Source organism: Podarcis erhardii, assembly GCF_964252035.2.
Source record: "Podarcis erhardii genome assembly, chromosome: 5".
NCBI lineage: Eukaryota > Metazoa > Chordata > Lepidosauria > Squamata > Lacertidae > Podarcis > Podarcis erhardii.
Window position 1 is genome coordinate 17,676,000 of NC_138509.1, and position 25,034 is coordinate 17,701,033.

At 42.3% G+C, this 25,034-nt stretch overlaps 1 protein-coding gene across 15 annotated transcripts in view; it reads right to left on the reverse strand.

The window, feature by feature from the left end:
• The window catches only part of KCNMA1 (potassium calcium-activated channel subfamily M alpha 1), a 572,902-nt gene that overhangs the window by 211,229 nt on the left and 336,639 nt on the right, over positions 1-25,034 (reverse strand). For all 15 annotated transcript variants that reach the window (XM_081864220.1, XM_081864214.1, XM_081864225.1 and 12 more), the window contains exons 6-7: positions 7,419-7,494; positions 89-164 (exon numbers count right to left, since the gene is read on the reverse strand). In XM_081864220.1, the coding sequence (XP_081720346.1) occupies positions 89-164; positions 7,419-7,494 (152 nt within the window). The remainder of the gene's footprint in view (positions 1-88; positions 165-7,418; positions 7,495-25,034) is intronic.

Consider the following 25,034-nt stretch of genomic DNA (forward strand, 5'->3'; position numbering starts at 1 on the left):
ATGTCAGTGCTTTATGTCACATGGCAATAGCAATGTGAACATCCCCAAGTAAGTTTTTTTCCTTAAAAAAAACAACCCAAATACTTACCAAATGTATAAATCCAGCTGCTGTTAGCCACGTGCTAATAAATATTGAGCACAGATTCACCAACTTGATGGAATTACTGGTTTAAAGAAAGGAAGGGGGAGGGAGACAGAAATAAACAAGATGTTTTCAGACTTTATGTTTTAGCTGAGCATCCTTTACTTCAGTGTTCTTGAATCTTGAGCCCCCTTTTTAAATGTGGTGTTGTTGTTGTTTGAGGGGGTGTTGTTTTTATTTTGATTATGTATTTTGTGGTTTTATATTTTGATTTTATTCTGTGAACCTCCCTGAGACTCCCTGAGGGCAGTATATGAAGAAGAAGAAGAAGAAGAAGAAGAAGAAGAAGAAGAAGAAGAAGAAGAAGAAGAAGAAGAAGAAGAAGAAAGATGCTGTTGAACTACAAATTCCATCTTCCCTGACCACTGGTTAAGCTGGGGTGATGAACATTTGAGCCCAGCCACAGCCCCCAGAGCTGCATTATATTCTGTAGAAAAGTTAACAAATGTGTATAGTGAACTCCACCAAAAAATCCCTCCCTGGTGTGATATGGAAGTTCTCCAATGACTCATTCACACATGCGAAAACCACCAATGGATTTTTCAGTTGTTCGTATTAAGAGCACAAGTGTGTGAACCAGCCTAATGCTTCAGACATTTGCATCCTTCTCATGGCTCACTTTGGTGCAGTGTAGGTCCTGTTTTACGCAGAACTGTTTCCTGCCTGTAGATGCCTTTTCTCTTTTCAGTCAGGGTTCTAAATATAGATGGACAGATTAGTCACCAACATTTCCCTGCTCTTTAAGCTCTTTGAGACATCTGTGCAATCTCTGATTCTGACTGAGTCCAGTCTAAGCCCCTGAAGTTGTACTAAAAACCTCATTTAAACCAGCAGCAAGGAGACATAAATAATCAATTCAAATTTGTTCACGTTATTCAGTTTAATACGTCATGGTTTTTTTTTTGGGGGGGGGGGCCAACAACGCCTGAAAAACAGTTGTGCAACTAGGTGAAATTGCAGAGGTGACTGTCTTAAGTGCCAATAAGTAATGGATTTGTTCTTTCTAGCACCGGGTGAATTATTGGGATGTTGTCAACTGCTCCTTGCTGAGATCCAGCTAGAAGACATTTGAACACTGAAGCAGGCACCCACAGATGTATATCCTTCACTGGATGATAAATTGCGTGCAAATGACTGCTGAACAAAAGAATCCTAGTCTGATCAGTGACTGTACTGTGAGACACCGATCAGCAATTCAAAAATGGGAGCAGGGAATTCAGATTAAGCCTCTGCATTCCCTCCCTGTACCACTCAGCTGATTAATGCTGTCACCTCAGCTATCTGACCAGGTAGGGGAAAAGTAAGGGTGGGAGAGATATTTGATTTTGTTTGCATTTCAATGAGAAAATGAATGCACCATATTTATATATATATATATAAACTGAAACACAATTATACTTTGAAATTTTCACTTTCCCAAATGTTGTGACGCAGCCATCGTGCATGGACATGCATCTGTTGGTGGAAAGTGCAAATAAAAATGCACATATTTGTGGAAATACCGTACAGAAATTATAATGAATGGGGAAACTGATTGCATTAGTTAAAACTACCTACTAGGAGAAATTTGCACTACAATGCTGGCACATGTTCATGAGGATTTATTTATTTCTAATTAAAACTGCTGCAAAAAGGTGGGTAACTAGATTTAACGCTGGAAACAATGAGTAACAGAGGGTTCGTTTTAACCTGGGGAATACTGTGTTATAATTTCCTGATTATAATACGAGAGCTTCTGTCTAATTTTATTACAGTGGTACCTCGGTTTTCGAACAAAATCCATTCCAGAAGTCCGTTGGAGTTCCGAAACATTCAAAAACCAAAAACCGGAAGCGGAAGCCTCAAAACACAAGCCTCAATACGGAAAACTCAAAATGGAAGCTGTGTTTCCTGTTCGACTTCCAAGGTGCATTCGAAAGGCACTTACTTCCGAGTTTTCGGCGTTCGAGTTACAAAACGTTCGACTACAGAGGCATTCGAAAACCGAGGTACCACTGTATGTTCCTTTCACACTGTAGTATCTGTTGTGTGATGGAACTGTGGCTCTGTGATCAGTATGTTGCCATGTTGCACTAAATTTCATTCAAAACATTGAGCGTGGTATGCCACAAGCATAAACATCACTGGACAACATTGACATGCCCTCATGCTTTCTGCACATGTGTCCTTCTGTATCACTATGATTCACCCACAAAAACAGCAGGAAAGAGCTCTATGGTTGTCTACTGCTCCACATTTCATCACTTTATGTTCACGATTTTCTGGGTGAATAGGGTGGCAAATGGATTTTTTCCCCCTGGAAGCAATTAACATGGAAATAAGCACTGAACTTCCGCTATATTTCCAGAAGTGGCTTTTTAAATAATAATAATAATAATAATAATAATAATAATAATAATAATAATAATAATAATTTATAATAATAATAATTTATAATAATAATAATTTATTATTTATACCACGCCCATCTGGCTGGGTTTCCCCAGCCACTCTGGGTGGCTTCCAACTGATTAAAAATAATACAGCGTCAGACATTAAAAACTTCCCTAAAGAGGGCCACCTTCAGTTGTCTTTTAAAAGTAAAATAGTTGTTTATTGCCTTGACGTCTGCTGGGAGGGTGTTCCCCAGGGCAGGCACCACTACTGAGAAGGCCCTCTGCCTGGTTCCCTGTAACCACACTTCTCGTAGTGAGGAAACCACCAGAAGGCCCTCAGCACTGGACCTCAGTGTCTGGGCTGGATGATGGGGGTGGAGACGCTCCTTCACGTATACAGGACTGAGGCTGTTTAGGGCTTTAAAGGTCAGCACCAACACTAATAATAATAATAATAATAATAATAATAATAATAATAATAATTTATTTATACCCTGCCCATCTGGCTGGGTCTCCCTAAACAGGAGATGTCTTCTAAACGTCAGATAGTTGCTTATTTCTTTGACATCTGATGGGAGGGCGTTCCACAGGACGGGCGCCACTACCGAGAAGGCCCTCTGCCTAGTACATGATGTGAAAGCAAAAATATAAGGCATTAACAGGGAATGCCCTCTCTAGGGCCTTGAAGCTCCTGGGGGGGTGCTTTTTCAGCTGTAGGTAGTCTGGGTGGCGAGACCGCAGTGTCGCGGGTGCCAGTTTTAGGCTTTGGGTGAAATCTTTTAGTCTGACTATCAATAAGGGGGTGAAATGGTGACTCACCCCCTGTGCGGCGGTGATATCAGGGTTCTCCGTTAAGAGGGACTTTGAGGGGAGTCTCTGGCCTCAAGCGCTCAGCTGGCAGGCCTTGAACTCCCCTTAACAACGCGCACACACTCCAGCCAACCCAAGTGTTGCTTTTGGCGCCAAAAGGGGTGGGACAGAACAGGGGAATCCCCACTCACGTGTGTCCCAATGACACACGTGGTGGCAGGAATGGAACCCCTATGCAAGTGGGGAACACCTGTAAACTGCTCTGTGAATGCAGTCTGTGAGAACCTGCAAGTGACAGGTTCATCCAGCCCTAGCAGCAGCAAGGCACCTGAAGGATCTGTTAAAGAAATATCTGAGCATGGGGGGAAATGTTTAAAATATTTACATGAAATCTAATGACCAGCTGATAATATGTCTCTCCCCCCACCCTTTGCTTAACTGATTTGCTTAACTGATTTTCTAAGCAACAGAGCAATATGAATGGCCCCTGCACTGATCACTGATTGCAGGAAATAAATTTGTTTGCCCCAGCAATCCTTCAATAGACTGGATGCACACAGCTTCTCTCTTTGGCTCTACACACTACAAAACAGTGTCTTGTGAAGAGTGATCTGGAGCGCAAGCAAAGAGGAGGAGGAGCCACAGGAGAAAAGGGCACCCCAGGAAATGATGCCCCTCTCTCTTCAGTTACACTAGCCACGATCAAAACACACTTTTCTATATGAAGGGAAATCAATGGTTTTATTTAAAAGCCTTTAAGAGTCCAGGAATTTGGGCAGGGGTAGAAATTTCACCAAGTTTAGCACTTTTCAGTTTGTCACCTTAGAGCAGTTCCTGATGGGTGGAATCCCCCCCAGGATACAGGACAGGCACCTATAGCTGAAAACAGAAGGCCCAAGCAACATTCCTTCTCCCCTTCCATAGTGTGTGGTTTCAGGGAGCCACCAACCTTTTTGGGCTGGTGGGAACATTTGCAAACCATTTGCAATATGCACACATCACGACTGTGCACATGCTGCAACCTATTCAATTGCCTGCGACAGAATGCTTCTTCTGAATCTACTTTCAGTGGGCAGGGTGCCTGGTGGGAACCAGTGGGAGCGTCTGGGGTGCCTGCCTGTCTGCCTGTGGGCATCACACTGGCAACCCCTAGTGCAGCACAATTTCATGTCCCCGTGTCATTACACTGTCCAGGATGTGTGCGCGTACTGCTGTTGCGCTGTGTTCTCAGGTTTTTATTTTAGGTTCCATCAGCCTCCCCACATCAGATTGTAACTGCTGTCAAAAGCAGGGGTTTACAGGACCAATCAACTAGATACTTCCTAATTTTTGTGTCCCCTTACTATAAAGAAAAGAAACCGAACAGAGCTACGTTAGAAATATAGGCTCACTAATACGTTAGATATATAGGGTAATATTCAATTACCGTAGGTTTCACACAGTGTGGACCTATGAAAAATTATGGACTTAAAGTAGCTATGTTAATTAATTTTAGTAAGCTAAACTTAGTTGAATGCCACCTACACTTTTGCATTAAAATTCTTATGCTCCACTATTTGGTTCTTAGAGGACTTGGGGGAGGAGAATCATTATTAAATAACTTAGTGGATCCCCCCCGCTCTTTTTTTCCAAAAATGGAGGGAAGTCTTCTCGTATTCAAAAACAAAACTGATACACTTTAAGACACACCTACATGCTTGTTATTTGGCAAAAGTACAATACCTAGATTATTTAATTATTTGAGGATGGTTGGATTGGGATGGATTAAATACTAGAGAAATAGCTTTACGGCAACTGCAAACTACAATATGGCTTCCAGCCTATTACTGGGCAAGAAACCAAGTTATCTAAAGGGATCACCACCTCTCATAGGAACCTGACTGTCTTCATTAGAGGATCTGCTCCCTTCACTGGAGACAGAATAGGTGGCAACCAGGGGCAAAATCCTCTCCTTAGAAGCACACTGTCTGTAGCACGGGTGGGGAACCTGAGGCAAAGGGTGAAATGTAACCCTCCTGGCTTCTTCCTGGCTCTTGGGACTTTTCCCAGACCACATCCTCTCTCTTCAGGCCACTCCTTGTACTACTGACTCCTGTTGTTTTGTTTTTTCTGGATTCAAGGATAGAGAGTGTGTGATTGTGTGTAGAATCTTGCCTACTGGACAAAGGTAAAATTTGCATACATTGCTCCACCTATGTTTGCATCTGGCTCCACCCTCTACCTTCGAAGACCCACATCAGACTGAGCAAAAAAGCATGCAGCCTTAGGGAGTGATCTACTTTAGCATGCCTATTTTACTTCTATTTAGTAAACCAAGCAGAAACTAAGAAACTGCCAAGCTTGTACATGCCAGGGCACCCACTCATTGTTACTAATCAACTCATGAAATGGAGAGAAAATTCCAAGGACAGAAAAAGCACTGGGAAAAGTTCTACCCTGCATCACAGGTCGCACTCTGAAAATCATTACTACAGTTTTAAACCCCTGCTGGAGTGGTAAACTTAGCAACTGCAGCTATTTCCATCTTTCTGCCCAGCCCAATGTCCATTTGTCTGCTAAAGGTCTTGGCCCAGTATACCTGAAGGAGCAACTTCACCCCCATCATTCAGCCTGGACACTGAGGTCCAGCTCCGAGGGCCTTCTGCAGTTCCCTCACTGCAAGAAGTGAAGCTACAGGAAACCAAGCAGAGGGCCTTCTCTGTAGTGGCACCCACCCTGTGGAATGGCCTCCTGTTCAATGTCAAGGAAATAAACAACTATCTGACTTTTAGAAGACATCTGAAGGCAGTCCTCTTTGGGGAAGTTTTTAATGTTTAGTGTTTTGTCGCTCTTTTATATATTCAAATGGGCGGGGTATAAATAATTATTATTATTATTATTATTATTATTATTATTATTATTATTATTCCCTTCTAGGAGCAGCACTCTAGGTGTGTTACAAATAGGCAGAGGACAGGACAGACAAAAGGACAAGAAGTGGCTAGAGGAAGGTGTGAATTCTCCCACAGTATCAGGGAATTTAAAGGTACAAAGACAATCTCTAGGTTTTAATCTTGCTGTCAGACTTGTTGTGCAGTAAGGGCTTTTAAGACAAACATAGGAGAGACTAAGATATTTAGAGCTCTGAGAAACCATCTACTCCAGAATCAAATGGGAAAGTATGTTTGTCATTATAATTCAGAGGCAAATATTGTTTCAACAAGCACACAGTGCTGGAACCGGACTCAGTGGGATTTAAGTCATGAATAAATTCCCAGTGGGAACCTAAGTTCAACTCATTTAGGGTGAGACCCATTGTTAAATCAGTGCAAGAAGTCTGAATGCCAACACTTCTGCAAGCTAAGCACAGAGGCTCAACTGCTACCAGTTAATAATAATCGTTCCTGTGCAACATCTACCACAAGCACAAGGCTTGTTGTGCCGTGTTAATGAAGCAGAATGGCAGTTGCATGAGTGGGCTGCAACAAATGGGTATCACCCTTCAGCTAGTTCTAACCTACTCTCAAGGTTCCATAAATCTCTCCTTGGGAGTAAGACTGCACTGTTGGTTTATCTAACATACAAAATGGTCCTTGAAAATGTGGAAGGAGGGGTGGTGCCACACTGTTTTTAAGCTGTGTTTGCTTTGAACTGTACTCTACAAATGTAAAAGTGCACCAAACAATTAAATCAATGAATGAATGCCATTCAGTATTAAGTTTGGCAAGGCAGAACTAGCTGTGAAACTGAGTGGAAAATAAGAGTATTTCACAGAATTTAGCAAGAGCAGTTAATTGCCACATTTATTCATGATTCAATCCTATGCACGTTTACCTGAAAGTAAGGCCCTTCTGAGTAAACATGCATAGGACTGTCCTGTAAATCCCTGGATTTTCTGTGAAGTAGAGAAAGGATGACTCCCAGGATTGCTGCTCTGGATAAAGCAATTAACTAGCCTTATCTGAATAGCAGCAGCTGAAGAAATTTAAGCATAACTTTTGTTCATATTTGATAATTAGACAGAAGTCTAAACCTTGTCCTTTCAGTGTCCTGAGAAACTGAGAAATTAATCACTGTGCAAAAGGTTAAGGGAAAATACATTAATGTCTTACCTTGTTTTAAGGATATTCAGAAACTGCAAAATTTCTGAGAACTGTATCAGCCTAAGAGCTCGTAAAAATCTTAAACCTGCAATTTCAAAAGGGTAGAGGGGAAGAGAAAGAGAGAGAGAGAGAGAAAATCAGGTTATTTTTATCCCTATATGAATTCCAAAAGCAGCTGTGAAATCAAAAGTCACTAACATGGTGAATATCAAATACCTCTGAAATGTTGCTCCATATTGATCAGCCCCAAAGCTTAGCCAGCTATTTTCAGAAAAGTATAGATTTCTTTTGAGAAAAGTGAGTATGAACCATACAAACACTTAATGCATTAAAACTATTTTAACTATAAAATGCATAGTGGATAATGTCTCCTTCCAATGATATATTCCTGAAAGCTCTTAACTCCCACCCACCCAAAGCTTCCTGAAAAAAAATGAGTGATTATGGGCAAGTGATCAGGAAACCTGTTTTTAAAGAGAACCAGAAAGTACATATTCATGATTAAGATAATACTTTATGACGTAAAAATCTCTGGTTGACACGTTCTGCATTATCACAACAAACTCCCTAAATTCTAACGGCTCTCCAACAGACCATGGCTTAATTTAGTATAGGTTAAACTATACTACCACTTTTTAGCCAATGCAATTTTTCTAAGAAATTACATTTTTATTAGTGAAGCCAGGTTGTATGGATAGCAACTCTATGGATGACTGCACAGGGACAGAGAAATACTGTAAAAGATTAAAGGCTTAAATTATTAAGGGAGACTTATGGTGATAGGAAACAATTCTGCTGCAAATCTCTCTCTCAGGAGTTAAAGGTACATTGGGTATTATACAGCTTATAAAGGAAGGAAGGAAGTTTAGAGGACAAATTTGTGTCTTTGTGCAGTTGTGCAGAGCACTGCATAATTATGTGCTCAGTGTCGCTTTTGCTGAAAGTCACAGTGCTTTATATTTTCCCTATGTATCACCACCATTCGCTCCAGCAGAAACAGAGCCATCTGAGTTCATTATCAGTTTGGAAGTTAAAATCAACAAATAAGGTACTAGTTCCAATATACTTGGGGAACTCTCCAGGTATGCATACATATGGAAGTTTTAAATTAAGAAAGAAAGAAAAGTTTTGTTTGTCTACAAAAAAAAAAGAGAAAGAAAACAATGTCCCGTGAACTTTCTGAAGGTAAAACCTAAGATTCTTACAGCTTACAGCAGGCATCCTGGAGAGGGTGAAGTTGAGCATCCCTGCACTATAGAGGAGCAAGATAAGTGAAAAGGGAACCTATTCTCTTTTTCACTCCGCAGCCCTTCCAACTATACAGTGATACCTCGGGTTACATATGCTTCAGGTTACATACGCTTCAGGTTATAGATTCCACTAACCCAGAAATATTACCTCGGGTTAAGAACTTTGCTTCAGGATGAGAACAGAAATCGCACGCCGGTGGCACAGCGGCCGCAGGAGGCCTCATTAGCTAAAGTGGTGCTTCACGTTAAGAACAGTTTCAGGTTAAGAACGGACCTCCAGAACGAACTAAGTTCTTAACCGAAGGTACCACTGTATAGCAATTTGTGACCTTTTCTAGTACTCTCTCTCTCTCTCTCTCTCTCTCTATATATATATATATATATATAGTAGGGACACAGGTGGCGCTGTGGGTTAAACCACAGAGCCTAGGGCTTGCCAATCAGAAGGTTGGTGGTTTGAATCCCCGCGACGGAGTGAGCTCCCGTTGCTCGGTCCCAGCACCTGCCAATGTAGCAGTTTGAAAACACATCAAAGTGCAAGTAGATAAATAGGTACTGCTCCGGCGGGAAGGTAAATGGCGTTTCCGTGCACTGCTCTGGTTCGCCAGAAGTGGCTTAGTCATGCTGGCCACATGACCTGGAAGCTGTCAGCCAGCTCCCTCGGCCAGTAAAGCGAGATGAGCACCGCAACTCCAGAGTTGGCCACGACTGGACCTAATGGTCAGGGGTCCCTTTACCTTTTTATATATATCATAGCACAGGAAAGCCTTTGGGAGACAGAATGGCAGTGGAAAATAAAAAGGTATCTGTCTTCCATTCTCCCCCCCTCAATCCCCCCCCCCTTTTTCCTCATGGAGAGATGCCGCACGCAAGGATGCCGCACGCAAGGATTCAGTTCAAGGCTGCAGTGACATGTGAAACCGGTGGGACAGTTTTGGTGGCCTTCCACTGCTGTTTGCTGGGATGGGGCACAGGGCAGCGAAGAGAGCTCTGAGCTGGCAGCATTTTCCCCCTGCAGGGGTGTGTGTGTGCGCGCGCTCCTGCAGGGCACTGCTGCTGCCAGCCTTGGGCTCACCACCTCAACAAGCGGTCCAAGGGGGCAGTTTAACCGGCTCACGAGCCGCCCCCAAACTGAATCACCCGCTTGGCGAGTCCCCACTTGCTGTGCTGAACCGGTGCGGTGCAGCAGAGGAAATCACATCTGCACATGCCCAGACGCCAGAAATCGTGTCCGCACATGCCCAGACGCCAGAAAACACACGCGCCCATGGAGAGATCTCTGCGGGACTTGACCAGCCCAGGCAGGTAAAACCTTGCCAACCCCTGCTCTGTCTCAACAGAGTTCCACTGCCAAGCGGGCACCGCTGTGCCATGACTCTAGTGTCAGACTCCTCAACTTCAAGGGCTGAAGAGGAAGACTTTGAAAGAGAGAGCATGACAGGGTGCTCTCAGATGACCCTGCTTCAACTTAAGGATGTGGCACTGCTCCTCTGCTGCATCACACTGGATTACTGGAGGTGGTGGGGCTCTTTCAGTACAACCACACCTTGCAGCACAGGGGTTGCAACACACTGCTGTTACCCACCCGGCTCACTTGCAGTTTCTGGGTCCAGGTTGGCCAGAGCCCCAAATAGGAGAGCTTGTCTTCTGCAACATTTTGCTGCAGATCTCACTTGCAATGTATTTTTAAAGGCCACTCCACTTTCTGCCGAGCAATACAAGATTCCAGGGGTCTTGGCACTTAACCATGTGTTCCTTTTGGGAAAAATGAGGAGCAGCAGAGGCTGCGGTGTCTTTATGAGATATGGTTTATTTGCACATATTTACACCTGAGTCTGGATAAAGAGCGAGGGTTTGGGGCAACACGTCTCAAGAGTGGCGTGCTTCAACAGCAGCGCAGCACTGGATTCAAAGACAGCCCAAATGCCATTTCTGTGTCTCTTCCACACAACTTGCATGGCACTGGCCCCAACCTCCTTCTTCCCAAAAACTCTTGCTAAAAACGTAACCCAAGCCTCATGCAAAAAGAACATTTTTTCCTGTGGTGACATAAACCCTGACAAATCCCCCCAACTCTCCTATTTTCTTTTGCTAACTAACACACAGTGAGGCATCTGATCAAGGCCTGTATTTTAAAATGAGCTTAAAGATTTGCAAATGTTTCATGCCAGGCAGAAAACCAGCTGGCTAAGTACTTTGGCAGTTGTTTATCCTCCTGGACAAGCCCCCCCCCCCCCCCGATTTATAGCAGAAGCAGGAGGCAAGTTTCTCAAAGTCATAAAAGGGAAATGCAGGCTAGGAGCAAAGGTTACACTGACCCTACATATTACAGAATACAATCAAGCTGCAAAAACACTAATTAAGAGTTGGTAAATAGTAAGATCTCTGTTTAACAGAAAATAATACCATGAGCCAACTGTTTTAGCCATTTGTTTTAGAATGTAGGGGCAACAGGGGCAAAAGGTGATCTGGTAATTAAGGTGCCTTGTCGAGGCAAATGTAAGATATATGGCTACTTGTCTGCCATTTATGGATAGAAGGAAATATAGCTCTTTGTCTCCCATAAAAGGTAATAGGAAATGGGTGTATCTTTTATGATTGGTTCTAGCAAACAGCCAATAGGAATTTCAACCAGGCTGATTGGACAGAGGCAGCCAAAGGAGGAGCAAGGGGGCTGGGTTGAGGAAATATAAGTGCTGGCCATCAGGGTTGGAGGGGGCAGAGCTTTGGTAATCATATACCACTGTGCCTATCATTTATTTGTCTGACAAATAAATTATTACTTTAATTTCTCTATTGCTGCGTTGAATATTTCATTCCAGCTAAGCGTTAACCACAAGCAGGGTGCTATAACAGCTGGGGGAGGGAATCAGGACACTGAATGCTTTTGCCAGGGTAATGACTTTTGCATCACCTGTTTAGTTATTTGCTGGCGCCTCTCTAAGCCAGTCTCCAGATAATGTTTACTTGACTTCTTCTTCTTCTTCTTCTTCTTCTTCTTCTTCTTCTTCTTCTTCTTCTTCTTCTGCCTTGCTGAATCCATTGAACAAATCCCACATTTACTAATTTCAGAAATTATGGTGAGAACCTGGCATCCCATAATCCACTAACACCTGGTGGATCTAGAGTGAGATCTAAAGCATTGCAATAGATAGGCCCAAGTGCCCAGTGGATATTTAAAAATAAAACTTTTTATTTTAACTTTCGAGCAGCAGACACCCTCCCAATGTTATTCTGAAAAGCTGCATTTAAAACTCCTCTCAGCTCTAACTGTGGGCAAAAGATGTCTATATCAGAGGATATAGTTTTGTGTGCAAAAAGCTAGCATATCCTTAATAGGACTCTAAATCCTAAAGCTAGAAAGGCCCTAAGGTATTCCCATTATTTTACCTAAAGCATATTTGAAAAAGCTTCCAGCCTAGTCTTGAATAATTGGTTGATTTCACTGTAATTAATTCCTCTATTTAATAGTGGAGATGAAAGGGGTCCTGGTAAGCTTACATAATTGTATGCATGAAAAACAGTTTTATTATAAATGTGCTCAGAACATTCAAATTAGCTGCTTAATAAAAACAACAATGTTTCATTGATGTTTTCCATGTTTATACCAATTCCAATTACTGTCATGTAAGTGCAGCCTACTATCCCTTAGAGAAGGTATATTTTATTATAATAAAGGCAAAGTAGAATTCACCATGTTTGAACTGTGCATAAGCAACAACAACTACAAAACTGAAAATACCGGACAGTAACTTTTTATTTGGCTATGTCCCATTCGGTAGGAAAATGTTGTACCAGCAGCTGAAAGTCCTGATGAAATAATCAAAATATGAAAGAGAACAAAATTCCAACACTATCATTTGGGGTGGTGGTGGTGAGGGTTTTATTAACTACAAAGCATTTTGGAGAAGATCATTTTAATTCTCTCCAGCTTGAGAAAAAACAATGGTGTATCTCTGAACGCTTAGAAGTGCAAAGAAAAATTCCTTTTGAGATCATAGCTTTATGGCATTAACTTGAACAGATCTTTGGGGAGAGTGTTCAGTCCAAAACAACACAAGCTAATGCCCCCCCACAGCCTCAGACCAGACTTTTATTAGAGAGTTTCCTCTTCCAACTTAAGAAGAAGAGGGAAAAATTAGCAGGCGCTTTGCCTGCCAGATGTAATCCATCAGTGAAAAACTGTTCCAGGCTCCTCCTTTCAGATCAAAGCAAATGTTTCGTCCCCTGTGAAGAGTGGGTCTGGAGAATCCTCCCCATTTTTTCATCTTTTCCTAAGCCCTGATCCAGAAATGCAGGTAACATAGCTTTTTGCAGCCTTTAGTTCTATTCCTATTTGGAATGCTTTGCTGCTACAGCAGATATGCTATTTCATTTTCTCAGTACAATGGAGCTGCAAATGGGAAAATATTTTTGAGGGGATACACCTAGGGATGTTGGAGAATTCCACTGGAAACAGAGATAGGAGTTAGGAGTTGCCGCAAATTATGTGCTTGCCCAAAGTCAGGAACGGAAATCATGCAAGTGAATGCAAGACATATTCGCTAATGTCAGGCGGTTTTTTTAGTGCACAAATGTTATTTTCAGCATTGACAATGGCACTGGCATTATTATTATTATTATTATTATTATTATTATTATTATTATTATTATGTTTCCCCTGAAATGCATTGAAGTTAGCTATGTAATGAATTATATTAGTGGATAGTCAGATGAATAACGTAAGTTTTAGCAGAAGCCAAACTGTAGTGGAAGAGAAACAGTGTTGACTGCAGTAAACACAGGACAGGTTTGAATTCACAGCCTCATGGCATCCCTAAATACACCTCTCCCTGCCTCATACACAGAATAACAAAAATGACCTAATAGGCATTACTGAAAGCTGATGGGATGAGACTCGTGAAATGAATGTAAAAATTGAGGGGTAAAACCTATTCAAATGAATAGACGTAACAGGAAGGGAAGAGGAGCAGAATTATATGTAAAGGATTTGTACGCTTGTGAAGAGATCCATGACCTGAGCACAGAAGGCAAATTGAAAGTATATGGGTAAAAACTGCAAGAGAAGCAGTGACCTTACTGTGGGTGTCTGCTATAGACTGCCAAGTCAGATTGACGATTTGGATGATGCCTTCCTAGAGCTGATTACTGAACATTCAAAAAAGGAGAAATATGGTATTCATGGGAGAATTCAACTACCCTGGTGTCTGTTGGAACTGCCAAGAATGCAACAACCATCCAGGAGTGGCAGGTGAAGTTGACAGAATACGCAGAACTTGCCAAATTGTCAGGGAGGATCCGGGACCAGGAAGACCAAAGATACCAAAATAATTGGAGTAAATTTACTGAATATTTAAAGGAGAATTGTAAAGAGGTCAAGACACTAGCAGGATTGACATAATACCTTCAATGTATAATAGTACTATTGTGAGAATGATGTGCGCGATAGAAAGGGGTTAAATATACCAATTGCAGGGAGGGAGGGGAGTCGCGACTCGGCAGAGTCAAAGGGAATGTATTACATTAATATGGTTTGTTGGAAAAGAATATGTAAGGAAAACAATAAAAATTTACTTGGAAAAAAAAAGAATGCAACAGGGAGGAACTGATTGACAAAGTGGAAGTACTGGGAACTTTGGGAGGAAGTCATCATGTCCTCTTGAGTTTTGTGATACAGAGGCAAGGGAAGGCTGGGTGTAGTCGGACATGCACTCTGGACTCTAAGAAAGATGATTTCAAAAAGCTTAAGCAACTATTGGGTGAGATCCCATGGCCAGAAAAACTCAGATAGACAGGGGTCCAAGATGAATGGGAGTTTCTAAAAGGAGGAATACCCAAGCCACAAATACAAACAATTCCAACAAGAGAGCGAAGTGGGAGGCTTCTAAAGAACCTGGTGTGGCTGCATAAGGAGCTTACAGATGAGCTGAGATTTAAGGAGGACTTGTATAATAAATGGAAGAAAGGGGAAATCACAAAGGAAGAGTATACATGAGTAGCCAACAGCTGCAGGGAGGTCAGGCAGGCCATAGCTCAGAACGAGCTCAGGCTTGCAAGAAAGGTTAAATATAACTTTCAAAGGTTTATTTGGCTATGTTCAAAGCTAGAGGAAAAACAAGCAAGGGGTAGTCTTCTACATGGAGAAGATGGAGAAATGCTGTTGGGTGACAGAGAGAAGGTGGAACTGCGCAACACCTACTTTGTGACTGTCTTCCCCAAAAAGGAAAGCAGTGTCCAACCTGGTGATAACAGAATAAACAATGCAAGGAGGGAGTTGCAGCCCAAGATAGTAAAAGATGTGGTAAGGGAACACCTAGCTACTTTAAATGAATTCAAATCTCCCGGGCCTGATGAGCTGCACCCAAGGGTACTAAAGGAGCTTGCAGATGTGAAAAAGGTATTTAAATATACCTTCCTTAAGAAACCAGAGGCCTTTCTCTTGGGCATAGTCGGCCAATTGGTGCTAAAGAAAGATAGAACGTTTTTTATGTATGCGACAACAGCAGCAAGAATACTCATCGCAAAGTACTGGAAGACACAAGATTTGCCCACCTTGGAAGAATGGCAGATGCAAGTAATGGACTATATGGAATTGGCAGAAATGACTGGCAGAATCCGAGACCTGGGAGAAGAAGTGGTGGAAGAGGACTGGAAGAAGTTTAAGACTTATTTGCAGAAATACTGCAAAGTTTATGAATGCTAAAATGATGTTGGATATAAAAATAATATGGCATTGGTGATACAGTGTTAAAAAGTATGCAAAAATGTAATAGAAAAAGGGTGAAAGATTAAAGTTATATTATGTCAAAAGTAAACAATATGTTAAAGGTGTTCAAACATAAGGAGGAAAGATCGGAGACATAATAGATGTGATTTTAATAATTAGAAATGAGTTTTGAAAGAGGGTAAGGATTTGCTGTATCTGATGGGACAAAGAGGAACACAGAAAAGGGAGGCGGGAGGAAGTCAAGAAAGATTGCTATGTAAACATGAATTTAAAAATTGGAATTTTTATTTTTAATTTGTTTTTTTTATTATTCTGATGTATGTTTGTGATTGGCTTTGTGGTTTTGAAATTCTTTCATTTTTTTGTAAAATTAAATAAATATATTTTAAAAAAATAAATAAATAAAGGAGCTTGCAGATGTAATCCTCGGCCCATAGGAGTTGGCTCCAAGGCATAGTGATAAATACTCTGTTGTTCTATTCCATCTGAAGAGGACAAGGGAATGGGGCTTAATCGCTCAAAAGCATGCAGAATTACACCACTTCTTTTTTTTTTATCTTTCCTAAAGATACTCAACTATGCTGAAAGGTACTTCAGGACTTATATCCAGCACAGCAAATACCTGGTTTTTACTTTGAGAATGGGAAGATGACATATATTCACCGCCTTCCTAGCTACAATCTAATCCTCGTGTTACTAGGACCACCCGTACATGGAAATTACATCATTTTCTCTTAACAGAAAACTCAAGTAGCCACAGGACAAGGGGAGGCCTCAGTACACTTAAGTGAGCCCCATGGTATGCAAAAGAGCAAAATCTCAGTGCCCCCCGCAACCCAGTGAAGACTAAGCCTGCTGAGCAGCTTCCATGAGTCACAAAATACTGATTATCAGCTGGAAAACAAAAACAGAAAACAGTGGAAGAGGCAGAAGGAAGGAATTGATACGTTCGAGTTCCTTGCAGCTTATGGTATCCTGAAAAGGCTGGCTCTCTGAACATTATTGTTGCAGGAGGCAGGTCCCATATACACACAAGACCTGCAACCATTCCATTTGTAATTTCCTCTTCCACTTAGTAGGAGTGCCCCTGTCCAGAGTCCCTTCCAGCCAGCCAACTCCTCTTCCTCTAGGACTCTAAAAATTGTGAGGAAGAAGCAGGAGAGTCAACTTCCTCTTTCCCCAACCCCCTCACTGCACTTTTCTGTTCTTCTTTCCAACTGACACTCAACATTCAATGGGTGCTGGGCATTCAGCCCTCATAGGACTGGGGTTGTTTTTTTTTGGGGGGGGGGTGGAGAACAGTGTTAGAAACTGAGATATGAAAACTAGGAGCTAAATAGCACCTTCAACCTAGGTTATGGGGGCAACAACGGAATGTTTAGTGTACTTTTTTAAAAAAAACAAGAACACAAAGCTGGAAATGAATGAACGGCAGCTAAAATATTGTGTTCATTTTTCACATGGTCTAGTCCTTCCCCTGCCCACCCCTGTAATATTCTTAAGAGGGTCTCTTCTCCAGTCTTCAGACAGTAGCTGGAAGCGGAGAGGCAGAAAAAAGGTCGCCCTTTCCTTCCACTCTTCAGTTTTAATCTGAAATCTTAGGTGCAGTACTGAGCCCAGAGCTCAGAAACTGCACATGCTAATAAAATTGCCTGTCGCAAAATGCGCATAGAACAAGGGGAGCTTCAAACACTGGGGAAGAAGTGGTAGGCTCCTTAGGGTTTACTAAGAACTTCTTCTTCTTCTTCTTCTTCTTCTTCTTCTTCTGCTGCTGCTGCTGCTGCTGCTGCTGCTGCTGCTGCTGTAAACCTTAAAGTTTCCCTGATCACACCAACACCTACCTCTTCTTTCATAGATTCATAGAATTGTAAAGTTGGAAGGGACCCGAGGGTTATGTCATCCAAACTCCTGCAATGCAGGATCCCTCACCCAATTTGAAACTGTACCGGACTCTGTTTAGCTTTGCAAAGGTGCTAGCAGTTTTATTGCTGCACCACTAGGAGGCCGAATTTGATTCCATTTCTGCCAGGACTCTATCGCTTGAGTGCATGTTTGTATGACATAGAGGACAGGACATGAAACACTTTGCGAAAAGCAATACTTAAAAGTCAAAAGAACACTGCATTTAATTTATAGTACAAAGGAAGCAGGCGCATGACAGGAAATGTATAATACAAGAACTGTGGGAAACGTTCATGGATCTATACTTGTGAAAATATATTAATCAAGCCCTCACCCAAACCCCCCTTCTGCTATTAAACCCCGTCTTCCAATAAAACCACATTCCCCATTTTACAGAATAAAAACATAAAAGCCATCTATCTGGACATTACGAGGAGGGGGGCGGGATAATGACTCTGTTTAAGAAAATGTCTCTAGGCATACAGATGAAAGCACTTCAGCCTTGCAAAAGCATTACAAACACAACTAGTGGGTTCATCATGCATTCAGCCACAGACAAAATCACGCAGGGCAAGGAAGTAAATCAACTATTTCAGTAATTTATACCTTACCCCAGTATGAGCCAACTTTGTAACAAGACACCAAGGTCTGTCGATACGTATTTTGCTCTTCTTTTTCAGAGGCACTATGCCCAGGTTTGACTCTGTATCCATTTTTGAATAAATCTCCATGAGACTTCTTACGACGCCGGGTAGTTTTGTATGTTTCCGTCCGTGTACCCCCTGTGGGGTTGTGATAGACCAAAATCTTGCTGGGAATCATCGCAGCAGAGCTTCAGGGTTAAGGGAGGGGAAATCAAAATTTACCCGAAAAGGTGTTTCCTCCAAGGTGTGGGCAAAATTTGCCGGAGTGTAAAGTCTCTCCCCCCCCCCCACTACACACTAAAAATTAAAGAGCATAAAGGAAGAGAGGTTGCTGAGAATCAGCCACTCATGCTGGAATATTTTAAGTTGTGAAATAATTAGGAAGACTGCATATTCTGTATTTGATATTGTTACCAAAAATAATTTTAAAATGGCATAAGCAAAGAAAGGAGGGGGGAGGTAGTGACTGGAAGAGGGAGAAATAGAACAAATTTCTATCCCAAATTGTGCTCTCTAAAATGCAGAGAACATCACGCAAACAGGGACCAAACTGCTATGGCAGAGAGACTTGCTGTGCAGATGCTCCTCTTGTTTGTGTGCTACCCCAGGGCTTAAAAGGCATCTCCTATCCGGATATTGCCATATAAGCTTCTTTCGTTTCCCCTCCAACCTGCGTCCTCCCCAGGAGGAGAAAACAGAACAGATTACAGTTCCTGCAAAAAGGAGATGCTTTGATCCACAAATCCACAGGCCCACCCACAATGCCACAAAATGTATTTGGTTGTCACGGAAATTGTTCGTTTGACAGCATTACATGCCCTATCTCAGGTTAAAGCCTGCACACTGCAGAGAGGTCATGTAATCAGCCAACTCTTACAGGATTTAGTCCTTATGAATTGGGGAGGGATGTGTGTGTGTTGTGTGTGTGTTGTGGGGGGAAACCTTCAACTAATCCTCAGTTAACGACAACTGGAATACCAAATATTTTTAGCTATAACAAGGAGTGGCTAGAAATAAACAGTATTCAATTAAGTTTTGATAGATGGTGTTTGCTAATCCCTTGTTTCCACCTAAGGCCTTACCCAACCCATTCAGGTTAAGAAAATGATAGTGAAAAATTATTTTTTTTAATGAATGCTTGTTTTGCACAAAAGAAAAGAACTAGGGCTCCCCACAGCTGTCAGATGCTATGGCTTATGCAATCCATTATGAATTCAAACACAGTGGGGGTTTTTTCTTCTTAATCTCCACTTTCACATAAAAGCTGTCATCCCAACCCCCAAAAGCTGGGCTAATTCAGAGGATTGCTTATCCTTACATCTGTTTCCCTTAGCAAAAGCAAAAGAGGTCTATCAGTGGCTATTTAACATTCTAGCTAAACGAAACATCCTTGTTCAGAGACAGCGCGGGCATTCTGTCTCCCCCATGTGATTAGAATTGTTTGCGGGAGAGCAAGGGCATGTCTGTTATCCATGCCCCCTCCATTGCAAATCTCTTGCCCAGCCCCGCTGACCTCCATACACTACACTATGAACATCAGCAGCTGGGAGCCTTCTGTACTCCTGCAGCTCCCCCCAATCAGGGCTCTAAGGCTCCCCACCACTAAAATTCACCGTTTAGCACATGAAGGGCGGTGAAGCCAGGCACAGGATATGCTGGGTGGAGACAACCAACACCTGCTTCTTTCTTTAATGCAGTTTTAATTGCAGGAATTGCCAACATGGTGCCTTTCAGTTGTTGGATTGCAACTCTCAGCATCCCTGACCACTGCTTCTTTTGACTGGGGGTGATGGGAGTTGGAGTCCAATGTCATCGGAAAAGCTGCCCCTGCTAGGAAGTAAAGGAAAACGAGATGTTCCTTCTCAGCAAGCTAACCTTGCAACAGAGGTAGGTCTTTTTAAAAAGCCACCCACCAACTAGTACAACTTTCTGGAAAGCACATTTGCTTCACAGAAAGTTGTACGTCAGCATGACTTTTCTATTTTTATCTGGCTGCTGCCAGTAACATAGCCCTAAACCAGGACCAGGCTCTTCAGAGAGGTTTTAACCTATGGACAGGACAGAATGTCAAGAAGGAAAGTAAAGGAGGACAAAGGTCAGGGGCAAAGCCTGGATTATGCTACAAGGCACCATTCAGATGAAGATGACCAGAGGCATCTCCTGTAAATCACAGAGAACTAGTCACAAGGAGAGAGTGGATGGATGGATATACAAATTAGAGCAATGTGGTTGGGTCGATTCGATTTATACCTTTGGAAACTGGGCTCTAATCAAAATGGAGTTCCAATCCTACTTCTACAATGGAGTCAGATGAGTGGCCTAAGGCATTCCTCTTCAGTTAGTGGGACATTGCCCACAAGAGAGCCATACCTCCGAGATTCTGGTGAATCACACTGGTGCCACTATCACTTTTTCCCTTTTTGTTAGGGATGTGTGTGAGAGAGGGGGGGGGGGAGAAAAAGAGAGAAATAGATAAAGCAACCCACAATAACGTTGGATCTGAAGAGGTAAAATACTATTGGTCTAAGCAATGAAGTGGGGCAGTAAATGTTATGTGTAATGTTTTTCATTTCACAAAGGCTATTAGTAACATTTAACAGATGCCAGATGTAAATACAATATTTCGCAAGCTGGGCAGTTTTCAGTATTATTTACTGAATTCATGGAAAGCAAACATGCTATTATTTCAGATCACCCTCTAGGGTAGCCTTTCTCATCCTTGGGTCGCCAGAGGTTTTTGAACTACAACTCCCATCATCCCTGAGTACTGGGCCTGCTAGTTAGGGGTGATGGGAGTTGTAGTCCAACAACAGCTGAGGAGCAAATGTTCCAGGGCATTTAAAAAAAATAATCAAGTGTGAATTGGACATTTTCAAATTCAAATAATCCATGCAATCTGCATAGCTATTTTCTAATCCAACATGTGTCCCCCCCCCAAAAAAAAAAACCCCAGCAACCCTCCCCTCATCACTAAGGGTTCATGATTGCTCTCCCACCTCTTAAAACTGCCCACACTGTTGTTGTTTAGTCGTTTCCGACTCTTCGTGACCCCCTGGACCAGAGCACGCCAGGCACTCCTGTCTTCCACTGCCTCCCGCAGTTTGGTCAGACTCATGTTTGTAGCTTCAAGAACACTGTCCAACCATCTCGTCCTCTGTCGTCCCCTTCTCCTTGTGCCCTCCATCTTTCCCAACATCAGGGTCTTTTCCAGGGAGTCTTCTCTTCTCATGAGGTGGCCAAAGCATTGGAGCCTCAGCTTCACGATCTGTCCTTCCAGTGAGCACTCAGGACTGATTTCCTTAAGAATGCATGTGTTTGATCTTCTTGCAGTCCATGGGACTCTCAAGAGTCTCCTCCAGCACCATAATTCAAAAGCATCAATTCTTCGGCGATCAGCCTTCTTTATGGTCCAGCTCTCACTTCCATACATCACTACTGGGAAAACCATGGCTTTAACTATACGAACCTTTGTTGGCAAGGCGATGTCTCTGCTTTTTAAGATGCTGTCTAGGTTTGCCATCGCCTTTCTCCCAAGGAGCAGGTGTCTTTTAATTTCGTGACTGCTGTCACCATCTGCAGTGATCATGGAGCCCAAGAAAGTAAAATCTCTCACTGCCTTCATTTCTTCCTCTTCTATTTGCAAGGAGGTGATAGGACCAGTGGCCATGATCTTCATTTTTTTGATGTTGAGCTTCAGACCATATTTTGCGCTCTCCTCTTTCACCCTCATTAAAAGGTTCTTTAATTCCTCTTCACTTTCTGCCATCAAGGTTGTGTCATCTGCATATCTGAGGTTGTTGATATTTCTTCCAGCAATCTTAATTCCAGTTTGGGATTCATCCAGCCCAGCCTTTCGCATGATGAATTCTGCATATAAGTTAAATAAGCAGGGAGACAATATACAGCCTTGCCATATTCCTTTCCCAATTTTGAACCAATCAGTTGTTCCATATCCAGTTCTAACTGTAGCTTCTTGTCCCACATAGAGATTTCTCAGGAGACAGATGAGGTGATCAGGCACTCCCATTTCTTTAAGAACTTGCCATAGTTTGCTGTGATTGACACATTCAAAGGCTTTTGCATAGTCAATGAAGCAGAAGTAGAGTCTTTCTGGAACTCTCTAGCTTTCTCCATAATCCAGCACATGTTTGCAATTTGGTCTCTGGTTCCTCTGCCCCTTCGAAATCCAGCTTGCACTTCTGGGAGTTCTCGGTCCACATACTGCTTAATCCTGCCTTGTAGAATTTTAAGCATAACCTTGCTAGGGTGTGAAATGAGTGCAATTGCACGGTAGGTGGAGCATTCTTTGGCACTGCCCTTCTTTGGGATTGGGATGTAGACTGATCTTCTCCAATCCTCTGGCCACTGCTGAGTTTTCCAAATTTGCTGGCATATTGAGTGTAGCACCTTAACAGCATCATCTTTTAAAATTTTAAATAGTTCAGCTGGAATATCATCACTTCCACTGGCCTTGTTATTAGCAGTGCTTCTAAGGCCCATTTGACTTCACTCTCCAGGATGTCTGGCTCAAGGTCAGCAACCACACTACCTGGGGTATACGAGACATCCATTTCTTTCTGGTATAGTTCCTCTGTGTATTCTTGCCACCTCTTCTTGATGTCTTCTGCTTCTGTTAGGTCCTTACCACTTTTGTCTTTTATTATGGTAATCTTTGTACGAAATGTTCCTTTCATATCTCCAATTTTCTTAAGCAGATCTCTGGTTTTTCCCATTCTATTGTTTTCCTCTATTTCTTTGCACTGCTCGTTTAAGAAGGCCTTCATGTCTCTCCTTGCTATTCTTTGGAAATCTGCATTCAATTTCCTGTATCTTTCACTATCTCCCTCGCATTTTTTTGCCTTCTCTCCCCCGCTATTTGTAAGGCCTCGTTGGACAGCCACTTTGCTTTCTTGCATTTCCTTTTCATTGGGATGGTTTTAGTTGCTGCCTCCTGTATAATGTTACGAGCCTCCATCCATAGTTCTTCAGGCACTCTGTCCACCAAATCTAAATCCTTAAACCTTTTCCTCACTTCCACTGTGTATTTATAAGGGATTTGACTTAGATTGTATCTTACCGGCCCAGTGGCTTTTCCTACTTTCTTCAGTTTAAGCTTGAATTTTGCTATAAGAAGCTGATGATCTGAGCAACAGTCAGCTCCAAGTCTTGTTTTTGCTGACTGTATAGAGCTTCTCCATCTTTGGCTGCAGAGAATATAATCAATCTGATTTTGATGCTGCCCATCTGGTGATGTCCATGTGTAGAGTCATCTCTTGTGTTGTTGGAAAAGAGTGTTTGTGATGACCAGCTTGTTCTCTTGGCAGAACTCTATTAGCCTTTGCCCTGCTTCATTTTGAACTCCAAGGACAAACTTGCCAGTTGTTCCTTTTATTTCTTGACTCCCTACTTTAGCATTCCAATCCCCTATAATGAGAAGAACATCCTTCTTTGGTGTCATTTCTATAAGGCATTGTAAGTCTTCATAGAATTGGTCAATTTCAGTTTCTTCAGCACCAGTGGTTGGTGCAAAAACTTGGATTACTGTGATGTTAAAAGGTCTGCCTTGGATTCGTATCGAGATCATTCTATCATTTTTGAGATTGCATCCCAGTACAGCTTTCACCACTCTTTTGTTGACTATGAGGGCCACTCCATTTCTTTTACGGGATTCTTGCCCACAGTAGTAGATATGATGGTCATCCGGACTGAATTCGCCCATTCCCGTCCATTTTAGCTCACTGATGCCCAGGATGTCAATATTTATTCTTGCCATCTCATTTTTTACCACATCCAACTTACCCAGGTTCATGGTTCTTACATTCCAGGTTCCTATGCAATATTTTTCTTTACAGCATTGGACTTTCCTTTCGCTTCCAGGCATATCTGCAACTGAGCATCCTTTCGGCTTTGGCCCAGCCGCTTCATCAGCTCTGAATCTACTTGTACTTGCCCTCCACTCTTCCCCAGTAGCATGTTGGACGCCTTCCGACCTGAGGGGCTCATCTTCCAGCGTCATAACTTTTATATGCCTGTTGTCTTTGTCCATGGAGTTTTCAATCAATCAAACCTTTATTGCATTAGCATACAGCCATAGCAGGATAAAACAAAAATGCTAGAGACAAGCAACCAAACAAAATTCAAAGCCATATTACTGGGGTTATGACATTTAAATTACCCTAAGACAATAATGTAAAGATTTAGTTGCCGGCGCCGGGAATCTAGAATGCGGATGTATATAAAGCATATAATGGCCCCCAAATAGGCTCGGCACATTAGGTTAAAAAGGTAATAAAGAGTTAAAACAGGTCCAGGTCTAGGACACACTACCCAGTCAAAGTAGCCCAGTCAAAGTAACACTACCCAGAGTTTCAAGGCCTGCACTATAAAGATTGCCACCCCACGTGAAACTTGGGGATTTGCGTACACAAGAAGCGATTTCAAACAGTCTTCCTTAGATGTGATGGTGGACGGGATCAGGAGGAGGAGCTTAGTTCTTATTAGCTCATAAATAGGGCAGTAGAAAAAGAAATGTATGAAGTCCTCTACTTCATTCATTGTGCATGGACATAGACACTGAGTAATAGGGTCTTAGAGTAAATCCCCTGCAGGAAGGCCATGGGTATAGAATGGAAACGGGCCATGGTAAACGCTCTCATGGAGTTTTCTTGGCAGGGATTCTGGAGTGGCTTGCCGGTTCCTGCTCCAGGTGGATCACGTTTGGTCAAACTTCTCCACTATGACCTGTCCATCTTAGGTGGCCCTGCACGGCATAGCTCATAGCTTCTCTGAGTTATTCAAGCCCCTTCACCACGGCAAGGCAGTGATCCATGAAGGGGATCATGATTGCTCTCCCACCTCTTAAAACTGCCCACATTGTTTCATATTTATTCTGAAGTTCATTCACACTGAGATCAATGGAATTTATCACAAGTACACATGCACACAATTGGAAACTGAAGTCAACAACATAATAATTATGTCTTGCCCTTCCAAACTTTCAGGACACATACACAGTACAATTTATATCTTATCTGAACAGGGCTGGAAGACTGCCTCTAACCATTGGTTGCAGGGATTATTCATTAGAATCAAGCATTACTTT